Source organism: Microcebus murinus, chromosome 11 (genome assembly GCF_040939455.1).
Source record: "Microcebus murinus isolate Inina chromosome 11, M.murinus_Inina_mat1.0, whole genome shotgun sequence".
Lineage (NCBI taxonomy): Eukaryota > Metazoa > Chordata > Mammalia > Primates > Cheirogaleidae > Microcebus > Microcebus murinus.
In genome coordinates this window covers 76,013,969-76,036,307 of record NC_134114.1, presented here as the reverse complement: position 1 = coordinate 76,036,307, position 22,339 = coordinate 76,013,969, and the positions used below count along the sequence as shown (strand labels likewise).

At 35.5% G+C, this 22,339-nt stretch overlaps 1 protein-coding gene across 1 annotated transcript in view; it reads left to right on the top strand.

The window, feature by feature from the left end:
* Positions 1 to 410: 410 nt before the first annotated feature.
* SLCO6A1 (solute carrier organic anion transporter family member 6A1) overlaps positions 411 to 22,339 on the top strand; it is an 84,504-nt gene continuing 62,575 nt past the window's right edge. Inside the window, exons 1-3 of the mRNA XM_012773508.2 lie at positions 411 to 956; positions 15,487 to 15,747; positions 22,013 to 22,198. Of these exons, the coding sequence (XP_012628962.2) occupies positions 599 to 956; positions 15,487 to 15,747; positions 22,013 to 22,198 (805 nt within the window). The 5' untranslated portion in view covers positions 411 to 598. The remainder of the gene's footprint in view (positions 957 to 15,486; positions 15,748 to 22,012; positions 22,199 to 22,339) is intronic.

Genomic DNA, 22,339 nt, shown 5'->3' with positions numbered 1-22,339 from the left:
TAAAACACTTCAAGTGAAGACATTCATTGGGACATTGTTGTCTGATTTCTGTTGTTCTTCCAAATCTTTGTCATGGTGGAAAATGTTGTTTACTTGTCTTCTAATGTCTCCTGGTCCTTCAACAATTTTCAGATAATTTCTAGTGAGACTGTGGAGTTGGAAAGACACCGCAATGAAGTAAGTTTGGAGGAACTGGGGGAGGAGGGGGCAATTCCACTTTCGTATCTTTGGCATATTTTCCTTTCCTTGCTTCCTAATTAGTAAGCATTAAATGCGACTCTCATGAGAGTTCCCCCAGTGCTCTCTGAGTTAGCAGTTATCAGAATTCAATGCCAGCTTTTACCCTCCCTTCTCCGCGTGGAAGCAAAGAAGGAAAACAGCCTTGAAGTTCTTCCGGGGCAACTGTCAACCCCCTGTGGGGACGTTTGCCTCCTGCCCAGGAAGAAACGTTCTCTGGAGGTTTGGGCTCACAGGAGCCACTGTGGCCCCCCAGAGTTCTCCGGCGCCCAGAGGGGTTTTGGGGTGGCCCAGGCAGGGCTGGCCGTGGAGGGCCTGGGAACACACCCGGGCCGTAGCCCGGGGCCGCCCGGGGTGAGCCATGCCCCTAGTCGCAGAAGGGCGCCCTGGGCCTGTGCAGGAAAACACAGCGAAACTGGAGTCCGGGCCTGCCTCCTCGCAGCCTGCTGAGGACGCCAAGAAAGACAAGGCCCAGGAGAAGGCCGAGATGGATGAGATGGACGAGGAGTTGGCTCTGTATCTGGCAAACTTACCAAAGGCCCTGAGAAAGTTAGGCGGTTTTCACCAAAGCCAAAAAGCCTTGCTCAAGAGGGCAGGGAAAATGGAAGACGGTTTGGAGGAGCCCTGTGGGATAGGCTTAGTGGTGATCCCCTGCTTTCAGATGTTTAATAACATTCGCTGCTTTATGGTTTTCTACTGCATCCTGCTCCTGTCTCAAGGTGAGCCTGAGGGACCGTGGGTGGTCCTGGGGAGAGCAGCTGCTGAAGTAGTGAAGCGGGAGAGGGAGGAGGAGGGAGTGGAGGATGCCCTGGGGTGGCCCAGTGTGAGGCTGTATCCGTTGACATCCTCAAGGCATGATCGGAATCGAGGTATGTTAACGGGCAGACACCTCAGGTCCCCGCTCCTGTCACTGCCTCACCTCCTCCGACCCCTGACTGACACAGTCCATCCTATGCATGGTGGGTGGTAGGGAGGGTGGTGTTGGATCGTTTAGTGTTGTTTGGTCACCAGCTCTGAGAAGTTCTGTGTTGAATCACTCAGAGCTTAAAGTAAAGGTGAAAACTGCCATTGCTAAGTTGTTTCTGCCTCGGCCCACGATTTTGAGATGCTCCGTCTAAATGGCTTTCTACTGGGTCTTGTTTCCTAATCTACAAATTGAGGCGATGGGGTGGGACTTCAAATAATCTACAGTAGAGAACTGAAACTCAAGGGTGTTCATTTTTGCCCATACATTTTGAAGAACAATGTGAATTTGAAGGTCTTTAGACTGGGCTCATGTGCTCTACTTGGCCATAGCTCTCACATCTATGTTTTAAAAAATATATACCATAATTTCTTTATTCAATTATCCATTAATGGATAATTAGATTTGGCTGAAAATCTTGGTTATTGTAAACAATGCTGCAATGAACATGGGAGTGCAAATATGTCTTTGATTTCCTGATTTCAATACCTTTGGATATATTTTCAGAAATAGGATTGCTGGATCCTATGATACTTCTATTTTTGATTTTTTGAGGAACCTCCATATTGTTTTCCTTAATGGCTCTACCAATTTACATTCCCACCAATAGTGTATAAGAGTTCCCTTTTCTCTATGTCCTCGACAACACTTGTTAACTTTTTTTTTAAATAATTGTCATTCTAAAAAGTTTGAGATGATATCTCACTGTGGTTTTGATTTGCACTGTCCTGACGATTAGTGATGTCAAGCATCTTTTCTTCTTTTCCCCTCCCATTTTAATCATAGCATTGCTACTGTGATTTTATTATTTATTTTTATTCTTTTATTTCAGAATATTATGAGAGTACAAATGTTTTGGTTCTGTGGATTGCTTTTGTACTGCTTCAGTCAAAGTTATAAGTATGCCCAACACTCAGATAGTGTACATTGTATCTGTTAGGCATGATTTCACCCATCGTCTTCCCCCCCAGCCACCTGCATTGTTTCCATTGAGTTTTACCTCCATCTGTGCAGGAGTGCTAATTGGTTAGTTACAATTTAAGAGTGAGTACATGTGGTATTTGTTTTTTCATTCTTGTGATACTTCACTTGGAAGGATGGTCTCCAGTTCCATCTAGGTTGTTGCAAAAGGTATTAATTCATTTTTTATGGCTGAGTAGTACTCCATAGTGTACAAAGACCATATTTTATTAATCTACTCATGAATTGATGGGTACTTGGGTTGATTCCACATCTTTGTGATTGTGAATTGTGCTGCAGCAAACATTCTAGTGCAGAGTATTTTTGATAAAATAACTTTTTTTTTCCTTTGGGTAAATCCTCAGTAGTGGGGTTGCTGGATCAAATGGTAGGTCTGCTTTTAGTTTTCTGAGGAATCTATGTACATTTTATTTAGACTCTTCACTAACCTCTTTACACTGAAGACATTGGAATTTACCAAACCTGATCTCTTTTTGCTCTGAAATGTTATATCTAATAAGTGCAATAAAAAGGCTGTATGTGATAAGAACCATATTAGATGAACAAGTAGTCATCAGTTTGCCTGAGATCATCTAAGAAGCTTTTTGGAGGAATAGGCCTTTGAACCATGCCTTAATAGTTAGGTACAGTTCTGATAGCCAGGGATGTAGTTAAGGAGTATCTATTGAATAAGAAAATGAATGAATGAGTCAGTGCTTTGTTTTAGAAAGGCTTGTTTCAGAATGGTGCATGACAAGTTTGGTTGTATCATGGTTTCATCTAAGCACCACAATGGGGTCATTATATTTATATTATTCATTATGTTTTCCAAGGACCTAATATAGTGACTGAGGCAGAAAAGTCACTCAATAGATATGTATTGAATGAATAAATGAATAAACAAGAAGGAAAAGATAGATTGTGCCTAGATTTTGAAGGCCTTTAAATGCCAGACTGAAAATTTTGGAAGAATACTGAAAGCTATGTACTTTCTACTGTGAGAGGTCACAAGTAAGGTGCTTTACAAGCATTATCTCACTTAATATAATCTCCTTACTAGGTGGGTAATGAGGAGCCATTGAAGGTTTTTGAACAAGTGGGTTAAAGTGAATGGTTTAAGCTTAACTGACTTCATACAAGTTTTTAAGCTCAATTTGGGTATAGAATTGAGTCTTCCATTCATAAAAATGGTATGTGTCTTCTTTGTTGATTGATCTATTTATTTTGTTTAGTTACATTTTAAATAATTTTGAGATTACTTTTGATGTGGATTCTCCATTTGTTAGCATTTTACTACATTTGTTTCTTCACTCTTTTTTCCCTATGCATATAGATTTTTTCAGATATGATGTCTCATTACTGCTAACAATTCCAGTGTACACCTTCCCATAGTGAGACACTCTCCTACATGACCATCATACACTCCTCCCAGTCAGCAATATTAGTGCGATACTACCATCAAATTGTGAATTGGTGGCCCCATCCAGATGTTGCGAACTGTCACAAATATTGTTTCCTTTTCCTTTTTGGCCCAGAATTCTACACAGGAGCATATGTTTGCAGTCTGTGGTCATATTTGAGAAGTCTTCCTTAATCTGGAACATTTCCTCTTTCTTTCCCTGTTTCTTATGTCCTTGAAAGTCTTCAGGAGGATGGGTCTTTCATTCTGTAGGTTGAACTTCAACGTGGGTCTGTTTGATGTTTTCTTATGATCACACTCAGGCCATGCTTCCCTCTCTCCTTCTGCTTTATTTAGATATAATTAACATATAATAAAATTTACCCTTTTGAAGTACACAATTCAATGAGTTTTAGTAAATATGTACAGACATGAGATCACCAATGCAATGAAGTTTTAAAAACTTTCCATCATATTAAAACTTTCTTCATGCCCCCTTGCAAACAGTTCCCGCTCCTATCTCCTCCTGCCTTAGGCAACAATTGATCTTTCTGTCATTCGAGTTTTATATTTTCTAGAATTTCATATGTATGGAATCATACAATTTCTGGTCTTTTGTGTCTGGCTTCTTTTAATAGCATGATGTTTTTGAGATTCATTCATGTTGTGTGTATTAATAGTTTGTTCTTTTTTTTTTATTGCCGAATAGTATTCCCATGCATGAAGTCACCACACTTTATCCAGTCAGCGGTTGATGAACATTTGGATTGTTCCTATTTTTCTTGGATATTATAAATGATACTGTCTTGAGGAACTGCATGCAAATCTTATGTGGACATATGTTTTCACTTCTTTTGGGTAGATAACTAGGAGTAGACTTGCTGGGTCACATGGTAAGTGTTTGTTAGAAGTGTACATATTAGAAACAGCCAAATTTCTTTAGAAAGTGGCTGCACCATTTGTATTCCTGCCATTCTACAACATATGAGAGTTTGATTGTTCCACAATGTTAATTGTTGGTATTGTCAGTCTTTTTAATTTTGTCTATTCTAATGAGTGTGTAATGGTGTCTCACTCATTGTGACTTTAATTTTCATTTCCATAATGACCAATTGTCTTGAATATCTTTTTATACACTCTTTATTTTTTTCTTTTACCCTGGATATGCTAAGATTTATATGGTTTTTAATCATTTGTATGTCTTCTTTTATGAAGTGCTCTTTTATAAATTGGGTTGTTTTATTATTTAGTGAAGTGTTCTTTATATATTCTGAATACAAGCTTTTTGTTAGCTAAATGTTTATAAATATTTTCTCCCAATTGGTTGGCTTGCCATTTCATTTTCTTTTCTGTATCTTTTTGATGAAAAAAGGGTTCAGTCTTGACGAAGTCTAATTTACTAATTATTTTCTTTTATAGTTTATTATTTTTGGTTCCTATCAATGAAACTATTGCCTAACTCAAGGTTATGAAGATTTTGTGCTTTGTTTTCTTATACAAATTATATGGTTTAACTGTTATGTTTAGGTCTTTGATTCATTTTGAATGAATTGTTTTTGTATATGGAAAGGGCCAAGCTTCATTTTTTCCATACAGAAAAAAAATCCTTTATTGTAGTATAGTTTATGGAAAACACTCCCCTTTAATATGCTGAATTACCTTGGCACTTTTGTTGAAATTCTGGTCTCTTTCTGGGTCCATTTTTACTGTCTCAGTTTTGTTCTATTGATCTTATATGTCTATACTTAGGCAAATATTATACTTTATTAGTTACTGTAGCTTCATTATGTGTATTGAAATCAGGTGTCTTTTTTACTTTGTTCTTTTTAAAAGTTGGTTTGGCTATTTTAGATCCTTTGCTTTTACATATAAATTTTAAAATCAACTTGTTAATTTTTATAGAAAGATTACTTCAATTTTAATTGGGATTTGGTTGATTCTATAAATTTTGAGAGAATTGCGTGTCTTATCAATACTGAGTGTTCTGATGACTGAACATGATGTATCTCTTTATTTAGGTCTTCTATCCTGCATCTTTGTTAAATTAATTTATTAGTTATAGAAGCCATTTTATTGAAAATTCCTTAGGATTTTTTACATATGAGTACATGAGCATATCATCTGTCAATCAGGACAGTTTTACTTTTTTCTTCCCAGTATGTATGCTTTTTTTTTGAGATGGTATCTCATTATGTTGCCCAAACGGGTCTCAAATTCCTGGGCTCAAAAGATCCTCCTGCCTCAGCCCCTGGAGTAGCTGGGACTACGGGTAAGCACCACTGCACCTGGCTCTAACTGTATGCTTTTCATTACTTTTTCTTGCTTCATTGCACTGACTAGGTTCTCCAGTACCAGTGATGAATATAAGTTATAAAAAGTGATGTTCATTGTTTTTTCCTGATTTTTAGATAGAACGTATTTAACCTTTCACAATTAAATATGTTAATTGCAGTTTTTTTCTTTTTTTCCAGGTGCCCTTTATCAGTTTATGGATGTTCCCTTTTGTTCTTATTTTGCAGAGAATTTTTATCATGAATTGATGTTGAAGTTTATCAAGTGCATTTATTGAGATGATCATATAGTTTCTAAAATTTATTCTATTAATATCATATACTGAATTTTTTGATTTTTGGATTTTTTACCAACCTTACATTCCTGGGATAAACATGTTTTACTGGATTATTAACATGTTAAATATATTCCTTATTAAATGTCCCAAAATTTTGTTAAGAATTTTTGTTTCCATGAGAGTATTTGTTGAGAGTTTTCTTGGAATATTGGGGTTTTTTTTAGCATATTATAGGGGTACAAATGTTAAGGTTACATATATTACCCTTGCCCCCCCACCTCAAGTCAGAGCTTAAAGCATGTCCATCCCCCAGATGGTACGCATCACACTCATTGTGTATGTATATATCCATCCCCTCCTCCCTTCCCACCTGCCTGACACCTGATAAATGTTATTCCTATATGTCCACTTAGGTGTTGATCAGTTAATACCCATTTGTTGGTGAGTACATGTGGTGCTCATTTTTCCATTCTTGGGATACTTCACTTAATAGAATGGGTTCCAGTTCTAGCCAGGAAAATACAAGAGGTGCTATATCACCGTTGTTTCTTATAGCTGAATAGTACTCCATGGTATACATATACCACATTTTATTAACCCACTCATGTACTGATGGGCACTAGGGTTGTTTCCACAACTTTTCAATTGCGAATTGTGCTGCTATCAACATTCGAGTGCAGGTGTCTTTTTTATAGTGTCTTTTGTTCTTTTGGGTAGATGTCCAGTAATGGGATTGCTAGATCAAATGGTAGATCCACTTGTATCACTTTAAGGTATCTCCATATTGCTTTCCACAGAGGTTGAACTAGTTTGCAGTCCCACCAGCAATGCAGGAGTGTTCCTGTCTCTCCGCATCCACACCAGCATTTATTGTTTGGGGACTTTTTGATAAAGGCTATTCTCACTGGAGTTAAGTGATATCTCATTGTGGTTTTGATTTGCGTTTCCCTGATGATTAAAGATGTTGAGTATTTTTTCATATGTTTGTTGGCCATTATTCTGTCTTCTTTTGGAAAGTTTCTGTTCATGTCTTTTGCCCATTTTTTGATGGGTTTGTTTGATTTTTTCTGGCTTATTTTCCTGAGTTCTAAAAAGATTTCAGTTATCAACCCTTTATCAGATGTATAGCTTGAGAAAATTTTCTCCTATTCTGTGGGTTGTCTGTTTGCTCTCTTGACAGTTTCTTTGGCTGTGCAGAAGCTTTTTAAGTTGATCATGTCCCATTTATTTATTTTTGTTGCTGCTGTGATTGACTTTGGGGTCTTCTTCATAAATTCTTTGCCTAGGCCAATGTCTAGAAGAGTATTTCCAACGTTTTCCTCTAGAATTCTAATAGTTTCACACCTAAGGTTCAAGTCTGTTACTCAGCATGAGTTGATTTTTGTGAGAAGTGAAAGGTGTGGGCACTGTTTCAGTCTTCTACATGTGGCTATCCAGTTTTCCCAGCACCATTTATGAAATAAGGATTCTTTTCCCCAGTGTATGTTTTTGTCTGCTTTGTCAAAGATTAGTTGGCTGTAAGAGGATGGTTTTATATCTGGTTTCTCTGTTCTATTCCACTGGTCAGTGTTCCTGTTCTTGTGCCAGTGAATAGCTGTTTTAATCACTATAGCCTTGTAGTATAGTTTGAAGTCTGGTAAATTGATACCTCCCATTTTGTTTTTATTGCCTAGAATTGCTTTTGCTACACAGGGTCTTCTCTGGTTCCATATGAAGTGTAAAATTATTTTTTCTATATCTGTGAAAAATGATGATGATATTTTAATAGAGATTGCATTCAATCTGTAGATCAGTTGGGATAGTATAGACATTTTAGCAATGTTGATTCTGCTGGCCCACGAGCATGGTATGGTCTTCCATCTATTTACGTCCTCTGCTATTTCCTTCTTCAGAGTTTCATAGTTCTCCCTGAGAGGTCTTTTACCTCCTTAGTTAAATATATTCCTAGGTACTTTATTTTCTTTGTTGCTATTTTGAATGGAATTGGGTCTTTGAATTGGTTCTCACTTTGACTGTTGTTGGCTTATGTGAATGCCTCTGATTTGTGTGTATTGGTTTTGTATCCTGAGACTTTACTGAATTCATTTATCAATTCAAGGGGTCTCTTGGTTGAATCCTTGGGGTTTTCTAGGTATAATATCATATCATCAGCAAAGAGTGAGAGCTTGATCTCTTCTGCTCCCATTTGGACGCCCTTAATTCTGCTCTATTGTCTGATTGCTGTAGCAAGGACTTCTAGCACTATGTGGAATAGAAGTGGAGATAGTGGGCAACCTTGCCTTGTTCCAGTTCTAAGTGGGAATGCTTTCAATTTTTCACCATTCAGTATGATGTTGGCTGTGGGTTTGTCATATATGGCTTGTATCATTTTTAGGTAAGCCCCATTTATGCCTATTTTGTTAAGTGTTCTTATCGTAAAAGGGTGTTGAATTTTGTCAAATTTTTTTCTGCGTCTTTTGAGAGGATCTTATGGTCTTTGTTTTTGCTTCTGTTTATGTGGTGAATTACATTTATAGATTTGCATATGTTGAACCATCCCTGCATCTCTGGGATAAAGCCCACTTGGTTGTGATGGATTATTTTCTTGATAAGCACCTGAATTCAGTTAGCTAGGATTTTGTCAATAATTTTTGCATCTATATTCATAAAGGATATTGGTCTGTAGTTTTCTTGTCTACCTTTAGTAACAGGTAATAGTGGCTTCACTAAATTAATTGGGATGTGTTCCTTCCTGTTCTCTTTTCTGAAAGAGTTTGTGTAGGATTATGTACTTACATAAACTGTTTCAGAATCAATTTGTCAAATTATTGCCTCTCAATATCAATATTAGTTTATTGTGTCTGAACTCCAAATTCATCTTTTTTGCCAGCTCTATGAAGATGGACTTTTTAAATATTTCTCTTTGACAGCTTTGTCTTCTTCTACAACCTCTCCTCACCCCTTCCTCACCATCTCCATACTCCAGTAACCACTGTTCTACTCTTACTTCTATGAGATCAACTTTTTTAGATTCCACATATGAGTGAGATCATGCAGTATTTGTTTTTCCATGTCTGGCTTGTTTTACTTAACAAGATGTCCTCCAGGTTCATCCATGAAGCAGTAACAGGATTTAATTTTTTTATGGATGATTAATATTTCATTGTGTATATACACCACATTTTCTTTATCCATTGATTTGTTGATGGACACTTAGGTTGATTCCATGTCTTGGCTATTGTGAATAGTTCTGCAGTGAACATGGGGATGCAACTATCTCTTTGACATCTGATTTCATTTCCTATGGATATATATACCCAGTAGTGGGATTGCTAGATTATATGGTAGTTCTATTTTTAATTTTTGAGGAATCTGTATACATTTTTCCATAATGGCCATATTATTAATAATCTACATTCCTGCCAGCAATGTGTAAAAGTCCTTTAATATGCATCCTTGCTAACACTTGTTATCTGTGTCTTTTTGGATAATAGCTATTCTAACTGGAGTTGGTTGGTATCTTATTGTGGTTTTGATTTGCATTTTCCTGATAATTAATGCTGCTAAACATTTTTTTCATATGCTTGTTGGGCATTTATATGTCTTTTTTGAGAAATGTCTGTTCAGGTCTTTTGCCCATTTTAAATTGGATTATTTTTTTCTATTGAATTTTTAGAGTGGCTCTTGTTTTCTAATTGAACTCAAACTGATAGAATTTTTTAACAGAGGAAATGATTCCTAAAGATGTGAAATTTGGAATTTGTTCTCTGATCTGATTGGATTTGAGGACAGTAATGATCTTATTGCCAGTGAAACTACCGTGTTTCCCCGAAAACAAGATACGGTCTTATATTTATTTTTCCTCAAGAAGACACCCTACGGTTTATTTTCAGGGGATGTGTTATTTTCCCCTCAAAGCCTCAGCTTGCAGCACGCACAGATGGCCGGGACCTGACAGGGGGAGCCGACCTTGTTGGTGGGGCTGCCCGCACCTTTCCAGTCACCTCTGGGATAGTAACTGTCACAATGGGGCAGATGAGAAGCGCAGATGAGAAGCGCTGCTCCTCTTCTTTACCGCTTCTCGGCGAAATGCATGGGTTGTGCAGATATTGTGTAGCCACGCCCCTCACTAGGTCTTATTTTCGGGGTAGTGCTTATATTGCGCAAATACTTAGAAATCCTGCTAGGGCTTATTTTATGGGTAGGTCTTATTTTTGGGGAAACACGTTATGAAGCATTGATATCTGTGGGATGCAGTGACAACATTGTTGCTTAAATTTAATTGACTTAAGTCAAGTGTCTGTGTAAGGCAAGGCTTACCTCTCTAAGATTTCTTCACCTTCTGGATCTTATCCTGGTACTTTTTCATTGCTTAGTTAGCTCTTGTTATACCTTCAAACAAATATAAAAGTATTTTCTTAACTTTCTTGTTGTTCTCAGCAGGATAAGTGAATTAAATTACTTAGTCTACTATTACTGGAAGTATAATGAATAAATTGAAGAACTATATCAAAAGGTGTTGTTTAAGTAAATATTAACATTTTACTTCTTAAAATAGAATATTTGGAAAGTCATGCAGGAAATTTGGCAAAACATTAACACTTGTTAAATCTGGGAGGAAGGCACATTGCCATTTTCTATGATTTTACTGATTTTTGATCTATCTGTAACAGTTGGAGAATACTGAGTTTTGTTTTAGTTTACTTCTCTCTTTTTTTAATTTTCTTATTTCATTTATTTGATCCTTTTATTTGATATTTAAATTAATATAGTGATAGTTATTGTACTAGGACTGTACTCTTTATCATCATGACATTCTTTCTTGCTTTATTTAATTAATTATCTTGTTGTAGGGAAATTTATTTTAATATTAATTATTAAAGAGGTTGACTATATGTTCTGGTTTACCTGGGAGAGTTCTAGTTTATTCCTGTTGTCCCACTTTTCCATTACAATTCCTCTTCTTTCTTTTTAGTTAAGTATCATTATTAACAATTTATTTAAATAACCTGGGATTGACCTCAACTTTGTACTGCTAGATTCTGCCCTGGTCTTGGTATATAGTAGGTAAATATGTGTGGCGAAGAGAGTTCTTACTTTGACATACAGTTAAATCTAAAGACAGCCAGCAATAACCCTTGTTTCTTTCTATAACCTGTCCACATAGTCTAGTGTTAATGAAATTTTCCTTGCAGGGACGGTGTGACAAGCATTCCCTGATAAATGAAGTAATCATGGATCAAGTATCTAAAATGAACTCTTTCCAGTATTGGGTGGTTGGACAAGTGTTTGATGCTGCTGGTTCTGTCACCCACTTGGTATATTAGCCAGATTTGCCATGGCCCATGCTGCAACCTGCGAGATGCATGAAGGCAGCAGGCTGTCTTTTGGTAGTGTCAGTGGGAAGCATTAGAAATTATAGATTAGTTGTACTTGAAGTATCTGTAGGAAATAGAGGCTGCACAGTAAGGTCATAGAGTGCATAGAAAATAGTTTAAGCATGCTTGCTACCACGGTGTTTTCAATTCTTATATAGTGTATGTCACCATCATTTTATGATTTTATTTTTTGAGTAATACTTTTTTATTTTCCAATAAACCCTTCTGACACAGTGACATCAAAACTGGCATGTGCAATTCTTAAGAAAGTTGATGAAACTTGCACATTGTTGACATTTGCTTTTCATGAAAGGTACATAGTGATATGTCAAAAGACATGCTGAAGTTAACAGTTATTTGAGAAGACTATGGATAAAGAAGGTGATTTAACACATGTGGCTGCAGAAGGTTTATTAAAAACATTTCGTGAAATACAAATTTTTCATTTAGATTCAATGACAGTTCTAATTGAATTATTCTCATTTTCAATTCCAAATTTTCCTATGCACATATGAAACTAAAGTGATAGCTTTTAATGAATTGACACCATTAGCAGATGGATAATTTTTCAAACTGTTAAATAATGCCAGTTTACGAATAAAAAACCAGTAATTCCAATTTTGGTTTGGTTCTGATGTCATTAAAGGAAATCTTTGGAAGCTCATTGTGCTAAAGATAAACATCTAACAATGTGAATGCTATATTTTCAAATTTTTATCTATGAAGATAAAATTATTTCTGTGGCAATAATAGTAACAGATTTTGGTGTATAGTATCATGGTAAAGACAATGCTTTTATGGGACTAAGAAAGCTGTGAAGCAGAAATGTGCTTAGAATTGGTACACAAATAATTCATAATTATATCCTAACAAGCTATCGTATTTTACATAAAAATTTACAGATATTTATTCATTGTCAAATTTATATGTATTAATACTTAATCTTGATAGCCTACACTGCCTTTTTTGCCTCCTGGATATAATAGATTTTACAAATGTTGGATCTTTGAACTAAATCTACTTCAAAGTCCTCTAATGGTTGTGAACTGTCTTATAAATAAGTTCTCTGACTTTGCATTGCATTTGTATTTAAAAGCAGTTGGAAATCTTTCATAAAAGTAATTAATGAGTGAGGCACCATACTTTTTAAATATTAGCAGCTTTTGTTAAATTATAATTATTGAAAACAAAGCTTAAAAATGGAAAGATATTAAAATTTATCCCTCTAAAACTAAGAGAGGAACTAAACAAATTAAACTACGAGAGCTTGAGTAGCAAACGAGATTTACTTTAGAAATTCTTTAATTATGCTGTGTACAAATTTCTATTTGGGGTAGAATTTTGGATAGTGCTTTTATTCTTAATTAGACAGACTTACATGTTTATAAGCATTAAATAAACTCAAGTAGGCCTGCAACTTTGCATAGCTAAATTTAGTGAACCATTCAAAATAATCACAAATGGAGACAACTTATTTGAAGAGTTTTGTTGTTTAAAAATATGTGGCAAAGAAAGCATCTTTGAATGGAATATTTTGGTTGAAATATTTTAACACAAAAATATAATTGAAAACATCCTTTATTTAGCAGTGCTTTTTTAGAGCCTGCTAGATACTTTCACAACTTCAGAATTATTAACTATTGTGTTGGGAGCAGGGTCAGTGATTCCCTAGAAGGACTTCACAGGACTCAGAAAAAGACCCTGGTTATGGTTTATTATAGTGAAAGGATACAGATTAGAATCAGCAAAGGGAAGAGGCACATGGGATTGAAGTCTAGAAAAAAACAAGCACAAGCTGCCGTGTGTCCTCTCTCAGTGGAGTCACATAGACATACTAATTCTTTCAGCAATAATGTGCGAGTGCAAAGAAACACATGCAAAGGAAGTTAATGAAGTAAGTCAAACTATGCCTTGATGTTCAGAGATTTTTAGGTGTCAGTAATGTAGGCATCCAGCACCTGTCTACCCACAGCTATTCAGACTTTACACTCACACACCACAATGAAAAAGGTGTTCACTATAAATCACATTGTTAGCATAAACTATGTGATCAAATTGGTATGATCTGGCCTGAGGCATCACCCATATAGCAGTGCTTTTAGAGTGCAGTGTATTCCATAGGCTGAGTTCATCATCTCCTAGGAGCCAGTCAAGGGCCAGTCCTGAAGGTAGGCCTGTCTTAATTAAGCAACCCAGGCCTGCTGAGTTAATGTTTTACCATAAAGCTATAAAAAGCAACTTTGATGAGTTGTCGATAATTTTATAAAAACTATTAGAAATAAAATATTAAAATAAATTTTTCATAAAAAATATAAATCATATTTTATTAGCGATAAGTATGGCTAAGAAACTCGTTAAAATAGTCAAGTGTGAATTAAGAATAATCACTCTCTTATTTTTAAAAATGTTCTGAGAGATAATATTAAAAAGTTTGAAAAGTTTTGGAATAAACTTTTTAGCTTTGCCCATGTAATAAAAGTAATTTGTCTATAAGTTGTGAAATTTATGTGATGTTTGATATAGTATTCCTTACTAGGTATTAAACAAGGAAAAACAAAACAAAACAAACTCTCAAAGGTGAGCATGTAGAATTGGTTATCTGACCTGATTTGGCTTGAAAATAATGTAAATGGTAATATTTGTGCCTATTGAAAATGGTTCACTGGAAGTCCACGGCATGTAATGACAAAGAAGTTATTTAAAATATTACCTAGAATGAAGTTGTTATTGAAGGCAAGACTTTGGGAAACCAAATAGCTGCTGTGGTGGTTGCCTTTGCAATTTAGTTTTTAGGTTAAGGAAAATCCATTCAGGTTTATGACGAAATTAGAAGGATTAACTTCACCCTGAGAAAGATACGGTGATTGATTGGACTACATGTCTCTCTTTTTTGGGAAAAAGTGAGAGCATCTTTGTAAGAATACTAATTGCAATATGTTAAGCATGATGATGTTGCTATTTATTTTTTATGGAAGTTTAAGTATAGGAAGAAGGGTGAAAATGTATACTAAATAGTCAAAGGGTGACCTCTGCGAGTTATCTGTTGGCCATCGACTCCACTGCTCACTATTTGCCAGGGGACTGGCAGCCTGTAAACTACATTTCCCAGAGTTCCTTGCCAGTGGGCTTCCACTTAGGTATTGCCAGTGGGAGACTGGCAGTAGATTTGAAAAGGGGCAAAGGGAAACTTCTATTTTTCCCTTCTCTGTTTCTAGTGGTGTTTTGGGCAGCAGGAGCAATGCTGGGTCATTGAAGGCTCCTGGGTTTATGCTCAGGAGTAAATGTGGTTCCATCAGCAGTACAGTGTTCATGGGCTCTGGCTCTGGCAACTGCAAGAGTAGGAGGAGCAGCAGGTGGCTGTGAGCTGCCTCTCATAGTATTAGGAAGAGTATGGGCTCCTGGCTTCCTGCAAAAAGAGGTAGTGATTGCAATTCTAACAGCGGCAGCAGCAGCAGTAGTAAAGCGGCCCATGCTCCAGCAACTTTGGTTGTATAGATATTATGAGTTTTGATTTGTAACCATTTTCCCTTTTCACTCCAACAAATGTACTACTTTTATAACCAATCCTTATATCAATTTATTTTGGGGGGAGTATGCATTAGGCTTCAACTATTTTGATAATATTTTATTTCCTCTTTTGGAGGTTAAACAGCCATTATATTAATGCTTACTAATTTTTTATAATTGAAATGTAATACATTAAAATAAAGATCAGTACTAAATGAGATGGTATAATAATTAGTATTTTTCAGGAAATTACTCATAGAGGTAGTTAAATAGCTTCAAAAATTCAATTAGCAATTATTTCATAGAGGTCAAGGCCTATTAGTGTTTTAGAAAAGAAATCTTTATATGCTTATAAGTTTTAAACATTCAGAATAATGTAAAATAAATTTAAATCTGTGTAAATTCAGTTTTGCTTTGTGATAATTATAATGGCAATATACTTTGTCTCTTAAAATATATATTATTGCTTTCTTTTTTCCTTTTTACATTTTAGGTGTTGCGTTTGGTCTTGTAGACCTGAGCATTACCAATTTCCAAAAGGACTATAATCTGAAACCCATTGAAAATTTTGCATTGGCATTCAGTTATGATGTTTCGTCTGGCCTGGTAGCAATATTTATAGCATACTATGGCGAACGGGATAGCAAAATAAAGTGGATTGTAGTTTCCTCCTTTTTATTAGGATTTGGATCACTTTTATTTGCTCTTCCATTCATTAATAGCAGATATAATCAACAGAGGGCAGAAATTGAAGGTAAGATTTTAAAATACACTGTCATATACCAAATCAATATTCATTTAAATCATTGGCTCAAGAAACTCGAAATAGACAGTGATACTTGTCTGTCTGGATATCCACCCATCCATATCGATTTATATGACCAAATTTATCAGTTAAGTATAGCTCCCTCGTGACCATCTATGTGATGATCATAGACTCTTTCATATAAGAGATGGGCTTAGGAAGGAGGAGAAAGAATATTTTGGGATAATTGTTTTGCAAAATTTTGTCTTTTATCAACTTTCATATGTTATGGCTTCTCTTGAGAACCTGAGTAATTCCTTATGTCTTCCACCATATGTTTTAATCAGTGTCTTTGTCTGGACCTCAACACACATACACACACACAAGCATAAATGCAAACATAAACCCATAAATCCATACACACAAAAAAGAAAGATCAGACCCTTCCTGGCTACTCCTACTATTTCAAAATGGGAGCTGCTCTTAGACATAGTACTTCAATCTTAATTGACTGGGCGTGGTGGCTCACACCTGTAATCCTAGCACTCTGGGAAGCCAAGGCAGAAGGATTGCTTGAGGTCAGGAATTTGAACCAGCCTGAGCAAGAGTGAGATCCCGTCTCTACTAAAAATAGAAAAAATTAGCTGGGCATGGTGGCTCACGCCTGTAGTCCCAGCTACGTGGGAGGCTGAGGCAGGAGGATGGCTTGAGCCCAGGAGTTTGAGGTTGCTGTGAGCTTGGCTGATGCCACAGCACTCTACCCAGAGCAATGAAGTGAGACTCTGCCTCAAAAAAAAAAAAGAATCTTAAAAAAATGTGTGGCTTCTTTGCTTTTTTTTCCCTTTGAGTCAGGATCTGGCTGTGTCACCCAGGCTGGAGTTCAGTGGTGTGCTCACTGTTCACTGAACCTCAAACTACTGGGCTCAAGTATCCTCCTGCCTCAGTCTCCCTAGTAGCTAAGACTACAGGTGCATGCCACCATGCCCAGATAATTTTTTTTAAAAAAATTTGTAGAGACTGGGGTGTCACCCTGTTGCCCAGGCTGGCCTCGAGCTCCTGGCCTCAAGTGGTCCTCCTGCCTCAGCCTCCCAAAGTGCTGGGATGACAGGTATAAGCCACCAGGACCAGCCATTTTTAAAAATTTATTCCACACTCTTTTCACTATTCCCACTAGATCAAGGCTATTTTAGGTTTCATAGCTCTATTTTTGACATTATTGTATCAACTACTTTCGTGTCACATACAGGCTTATATCTGTATTGGAATACATTTACCCATTTTGGCACCCTTAAACTGGGCTTTAGCAAGATACAGTGAGGGCCGGGCGCTGTGGCTCACGCCTGTAATCCTAGCTCTTGGGAGGCCGAGGCGGGCGGATTGCTCAAGGTCAGGAGTTCGAAACCAGCCTGAGCAAGAGCGAGACCCCGTCTCTACTATAAATAGAAAGAAATTAATTGGCCAACTGATATATATATATAAAAAATTAGCCGGGCATGGTGGCGCATGCCTGTAGTCCCAGCTACCCGGGAGGCTGAGGCAGAAGGATCACTTGAGCCCAGGAGTTTGAGGTTGCTGTGAGCTAGGCTGACGCCACGGCACTCACTCTAGCCTGGGCAACAAAGTGAGACTCTGTCTCAAAAAAAAAAAAAAAAAAAAAAAAAGATACAGTGAGAAAAGGCAGGAAGATGTCTATGTGTGTACATGTATATACATGTTTATGAAATTTACAAAGTGTGCTTATGATGTGTATTTATGATGTGTTTCCAAAAAAATATAAAAATAGTTCATATGAAATACAGCAAGCATAATAACTGCAATCAACATATTCATATACTATATAATTCATATATTAAACAATATGTTAATATATCAGTATATGAACTATATAATATGCATATATGTCATATATTTATATTTATGGAACATTTGACAGCTAGTTAAACTAAAAGATTATTTATTGGAAGAAAGGAATGGAAAACAATTCATACCTATGTTTACCTTAACCCTATTCTGGTCAAAAGAGTAAAAAGTTAGAGAACACTGCTTGATACATATTAAAAATGCCAATCAGTACTCAATAGGAGTTATAGAGGTAGAAATAGTGCAGTCTTTCTTCTTTTCGTGACTTCTTTATATCATCTAGATACTAAATATTTTATATTTTGCTTTTGATTAGGAGCATTAAATTCATCTAACAATACCTGTTTAATGTATTTAGGGGGTGGCTCTGTGCTTCATACTAGAGAAGGAGAAATATAGTAAACAGTCTTTGCAGTAGAAGTGCTCATTTCAAATAATTATTTGAATAATAATTTGAATTATTTGAATAATTATTTGTTTGAAAGTTTAATTCTTACATAACTACTTTCTATTCTATGTTCATACTTCAGTTTATGTATATGCACCTATATTAATACTTATTTATATATATACATATATATGTATATTGAATTTCTACATTTTTTTATTTTATCTTTTTTCCCCCATCTTGTTCTTCATTTTTGAATATTTCTCCTACTCTGTCCTCTTTCTATACTCTCCAGTTAGCTGCTATGCCCATCCTCTCTTATGAGTGGTTTGAACATCTTTGGTACAGTCCATTTACAAGCACTTCTTACTCTCTTTCTCTGCTGCCCCAAGCCCATCACAGTCTTCAGTGCTGATGACATATTAATCTCTAATCCCTGTGCCTCGGTCAACATGTAGATATTATACTCCACTACATGCTTGGGAAGTTAAAAGTTGAGTTTTCTCCACTACTTCATGAGAACACCTGTATCACATTCTGATCTTTAGTGTATGGAGATCTACATTTAAGTGATGCCCTACACATACCCATGGTTTCAGTACATTGTCACCTTACAGAGAACTTCCTAAATGTCTATTATCCAGCTCTCTGATTACACTGATTCTCAATTCTTTCCAACTTATATGACAAAGACAAAAGTTCTTTTCTTTCATTGGAACCTTCAATATACTGACAACTATTTTCTCATTTCATCAGATTCTCCTTGTTTTTACTTCCTTTCATTTGTAACTTAGCTTATGTCCCTTAATATGAAATACTAAGTTTATTATGAATTGATAATTCATAATATAAATTATTAATTAAACGATTACTATGAAATATTAGAGATTTTCAAACACACTCTAATGATTATCCTAAGCTCTTCTGTCCCCTTGCCCTTCCTTTCTCTGGCCTGTAAAGCTTTTGACCAAATCACACATCTTTATCTATACCTAGGCGAAGGTATAGGTTAGTGTTACAATGAATCCGTTGCTGTCCATTTCAATTATACCCTCAAATGGATCTGCTCACCTAAAAACATTTTTTAAATTCAAGCTCTCTTCCATAATTCACAACAAGGATTTTAGACTTTCCTCAATTAACTCTTATCTTCCATGTTGGATAGAGAATACATGTCATAAAAGAAAATTGCATTAACTTCTTGACATAGAATTTATAATTTCGCCTGTGTTTGCATGTTAACATTCTTTACTTCTTCCTACCTGTTAAAATGGAAAAAATAAAAAACAACCCAAAACAATTATACCCCCATAGTATTCTGAAATTTTGAAAATAACTAATTAAATAGCAGACTCTGGGGGAAAGGAATGAAAGGGCAGGGGGAAGGATTTTTATCAGATGAACACAGGGAGAGTTTCAAGAGAGATCAGGAGAATATTCTGCTGTTTTTGAGTTATTTCCATCTTAGATGGATGATTCACTCTAGCATGTCCTTAACCCATTGTATGTCAGTGGTTTGTACAGGCTGAGACACTAATTGAAACACCCATTGTTTGTGAAACACCCATTGAATGTGACTCATTGATGTCACATTCCCTTTCTGGACTTCATTCTTTTATCATTTTAGTGCTTTTCCAAATTTTATGGTTTAGGAGAACACATAATGGCAAGATTCTTATTCCTGGCATCATCTTTAGATCTTATAAGTTTATTGTAACACAGGTTGGCAGTTTTGAAGTCAGTAAATAAATCTACTTTTTTTTACTCTGAATGGATTACTCTTAAAAAATTAGAAATGTGTTAACACTAATGCTCTTGAGTTTTTCTGTTACTGTTAATACTACTTCATCTGAATTATTGGTTTTGTCGTGGAAATAAATTCACATGAGCACTTAAAAGAAATGGAAGTGACGTTCCCTGCTAAACATCTCGTGCTATCATATCTCCTTGAGTACTTTGTCCCGTTTGGAGATCTTCTCCCTCCTCTTTCTGCACATTCTCTTTCTCCATCGGTTCCCACTTATTGACACTTAAATGTGTTCATGTTCTTTCCATTATTAAACAATAGCATCTTCTTTTTCTCTTTTTGTACAACCTTCTCATTTTAAGAGACAAAATTTTTGAAAGAATTGCCCATGCTTCTTGATTTTTATCTCCTATTCCTTCTTGATAATACTTTAATATGCCTTGGATCTTAGACATCATAACAGAATTATTTTCAAGTCACTAATGTAATTCATGCTATTTAATATAATGAAAACTTTTTAGTTGTTATATTATCTCCTATCTCAGTTGCTGCTTAGGGTGGCCATATAAATTTCAGCCCAAAAAAAGAGATTTTTTTTTATTGTGACAAAGGGCACTAAAAGATTTGTTTATTCTATTGGGAAAATATTTGTTTTCAGATATGGGTCAATAGAAAGCTCAGGACTTGATGAGAGGGGCGAAGCAAGTTGAATTTTCTAGGAGAAGGGAAGAGTAAATAGACTAGGGACATTTTTTATGATTATCAGGAACATGAGAACAAGAATGATGGGATTTCAAAAACAATAAATAAATAAATAAAAGAAAAAAAAAAGAAAATGGATCATGAAGGACTTCCTTGAGTTTATTAATCGTGAATTCAAAGTGGGATTTTCATGGTTGTGTGTTTTTCTCCAGCCACATTCAACTTTAAAGGTATAGGTATAGAGTGGGAAAAAGAGTTAGTTTGACTAGGTTTGAAATTTTAGCAAGGGATTGCATGACCTGAAAGAGAACAAGGGAATTAAAAGTGTTTAGATGATAATGAAAGAAGTAATGACATGAAAGGGACATTGGGATAGTGAAAGGATTAGGATCAATGGATTATAGGATCATTATCCTGGTGAGTTTTAAAGATTGTTGAAATTGGGTTACTAGAAGGAGTGAGGTGGAAAAATAGGGGTGGTTAGAGTGTAGATGCTTGAAATTGCAATTAGGGGAGGTTTGTAGTTATTATTTTTGATATTTAAAATGAGTAGCTAAGGTAGGTGAAGTACAGTGCATAAGAGAAGAGAAGTTCAAGGAACTGAGGGGTCATGGTGTTGGAAATACTTCATTGATGTTTATATCATAACAACTTAATATGTCTATATAAAATTGAACCATCAGCATTTGAATCACAATTCTAGAGACCCCCTCTCATTTGATATGGAGCCAAACATCATTCCATATGGGTACTAAACCATCTGAAAGTTTCCATTTGTGTACTATTTTGTAATCTACACTTTAATAGTATTTCCACAATAATATTTTAAGAGAATTTGTTAAATTTCAACCAAAATGGTCACAATAAATATGAGTTAATAGCATTGTCTAGATTTACCAAACTACTAACAAATGCACTTACACAAACATTTATTTAGTACTGTTCTATAACCATGCAAATTAAAAAAGCATAGGAAATACACTGTGACCTGAAGGAAATTGAAATCACATGCATGGCCATATGACTAAATCTAATGGAGAGAAATGCTTACTATAGAATGCTTCATCTTAATGAACCTACAATCTGGAAGTTATTGGGTCTAAAATGGAAAATTGTTAAGCAGGGTGACACAGAATTAATATAAAGATTGCTAAAGAAGTGGACCTAGGGCTAAACTTGGATAATTAATCTTTGATAATTAAGATCTGAGATCAAAAGTCAGGAGATCTGGATGCCAAATTTAAGAGAAATATATGTTACATGTGTGTGTAAATGTAGAGGTATGTAAATGTATGTAGGCATACATAAGTGTGTGACATTTGTTTTGGTTTATAATATGTGCATCTTTTCCAATATTCCCACAACTTTTCTTTTATCATGGCATTTTTCTGAGAACATGATGATTGATTATAGTACCACTACATTCAATATAAATGAAATATTAACTAAAAGAAAAAAGCATAATGATGGAAATAACTTGTAAAAGGTAAAGTATTTGATAAATAATATTGCATATTTGTTGTATGTTTAACTTTTAAATTCAATTAACAAAAATATAATTGTCATCTTTTCAAAAGATATTTGCGAAGCAACGAAGGTTATCGACACTTGCCAGGAAAACATGCTATCTTTCAAATTGAAATACTTAGTTTACTTCATTATTGGGCAGACTGTGCAAGGAATAGCAGGAATGCCTCTTTATACTCTTGGAATAACCCTTCTGGATGACAGCGTTAAGACACACTCACTTGGTATCTATTTAGGCAAGTTTTTTCTCCCCTGATAGGATTGACTTATTTTGAATTTTCATTGAGCTTCTATATTTTGGTGTGTATATCTAAACTGATATAGAAGTACTAACTGTTGGCCTCTTATGATAACATTGTAATCAATGATAACTGATA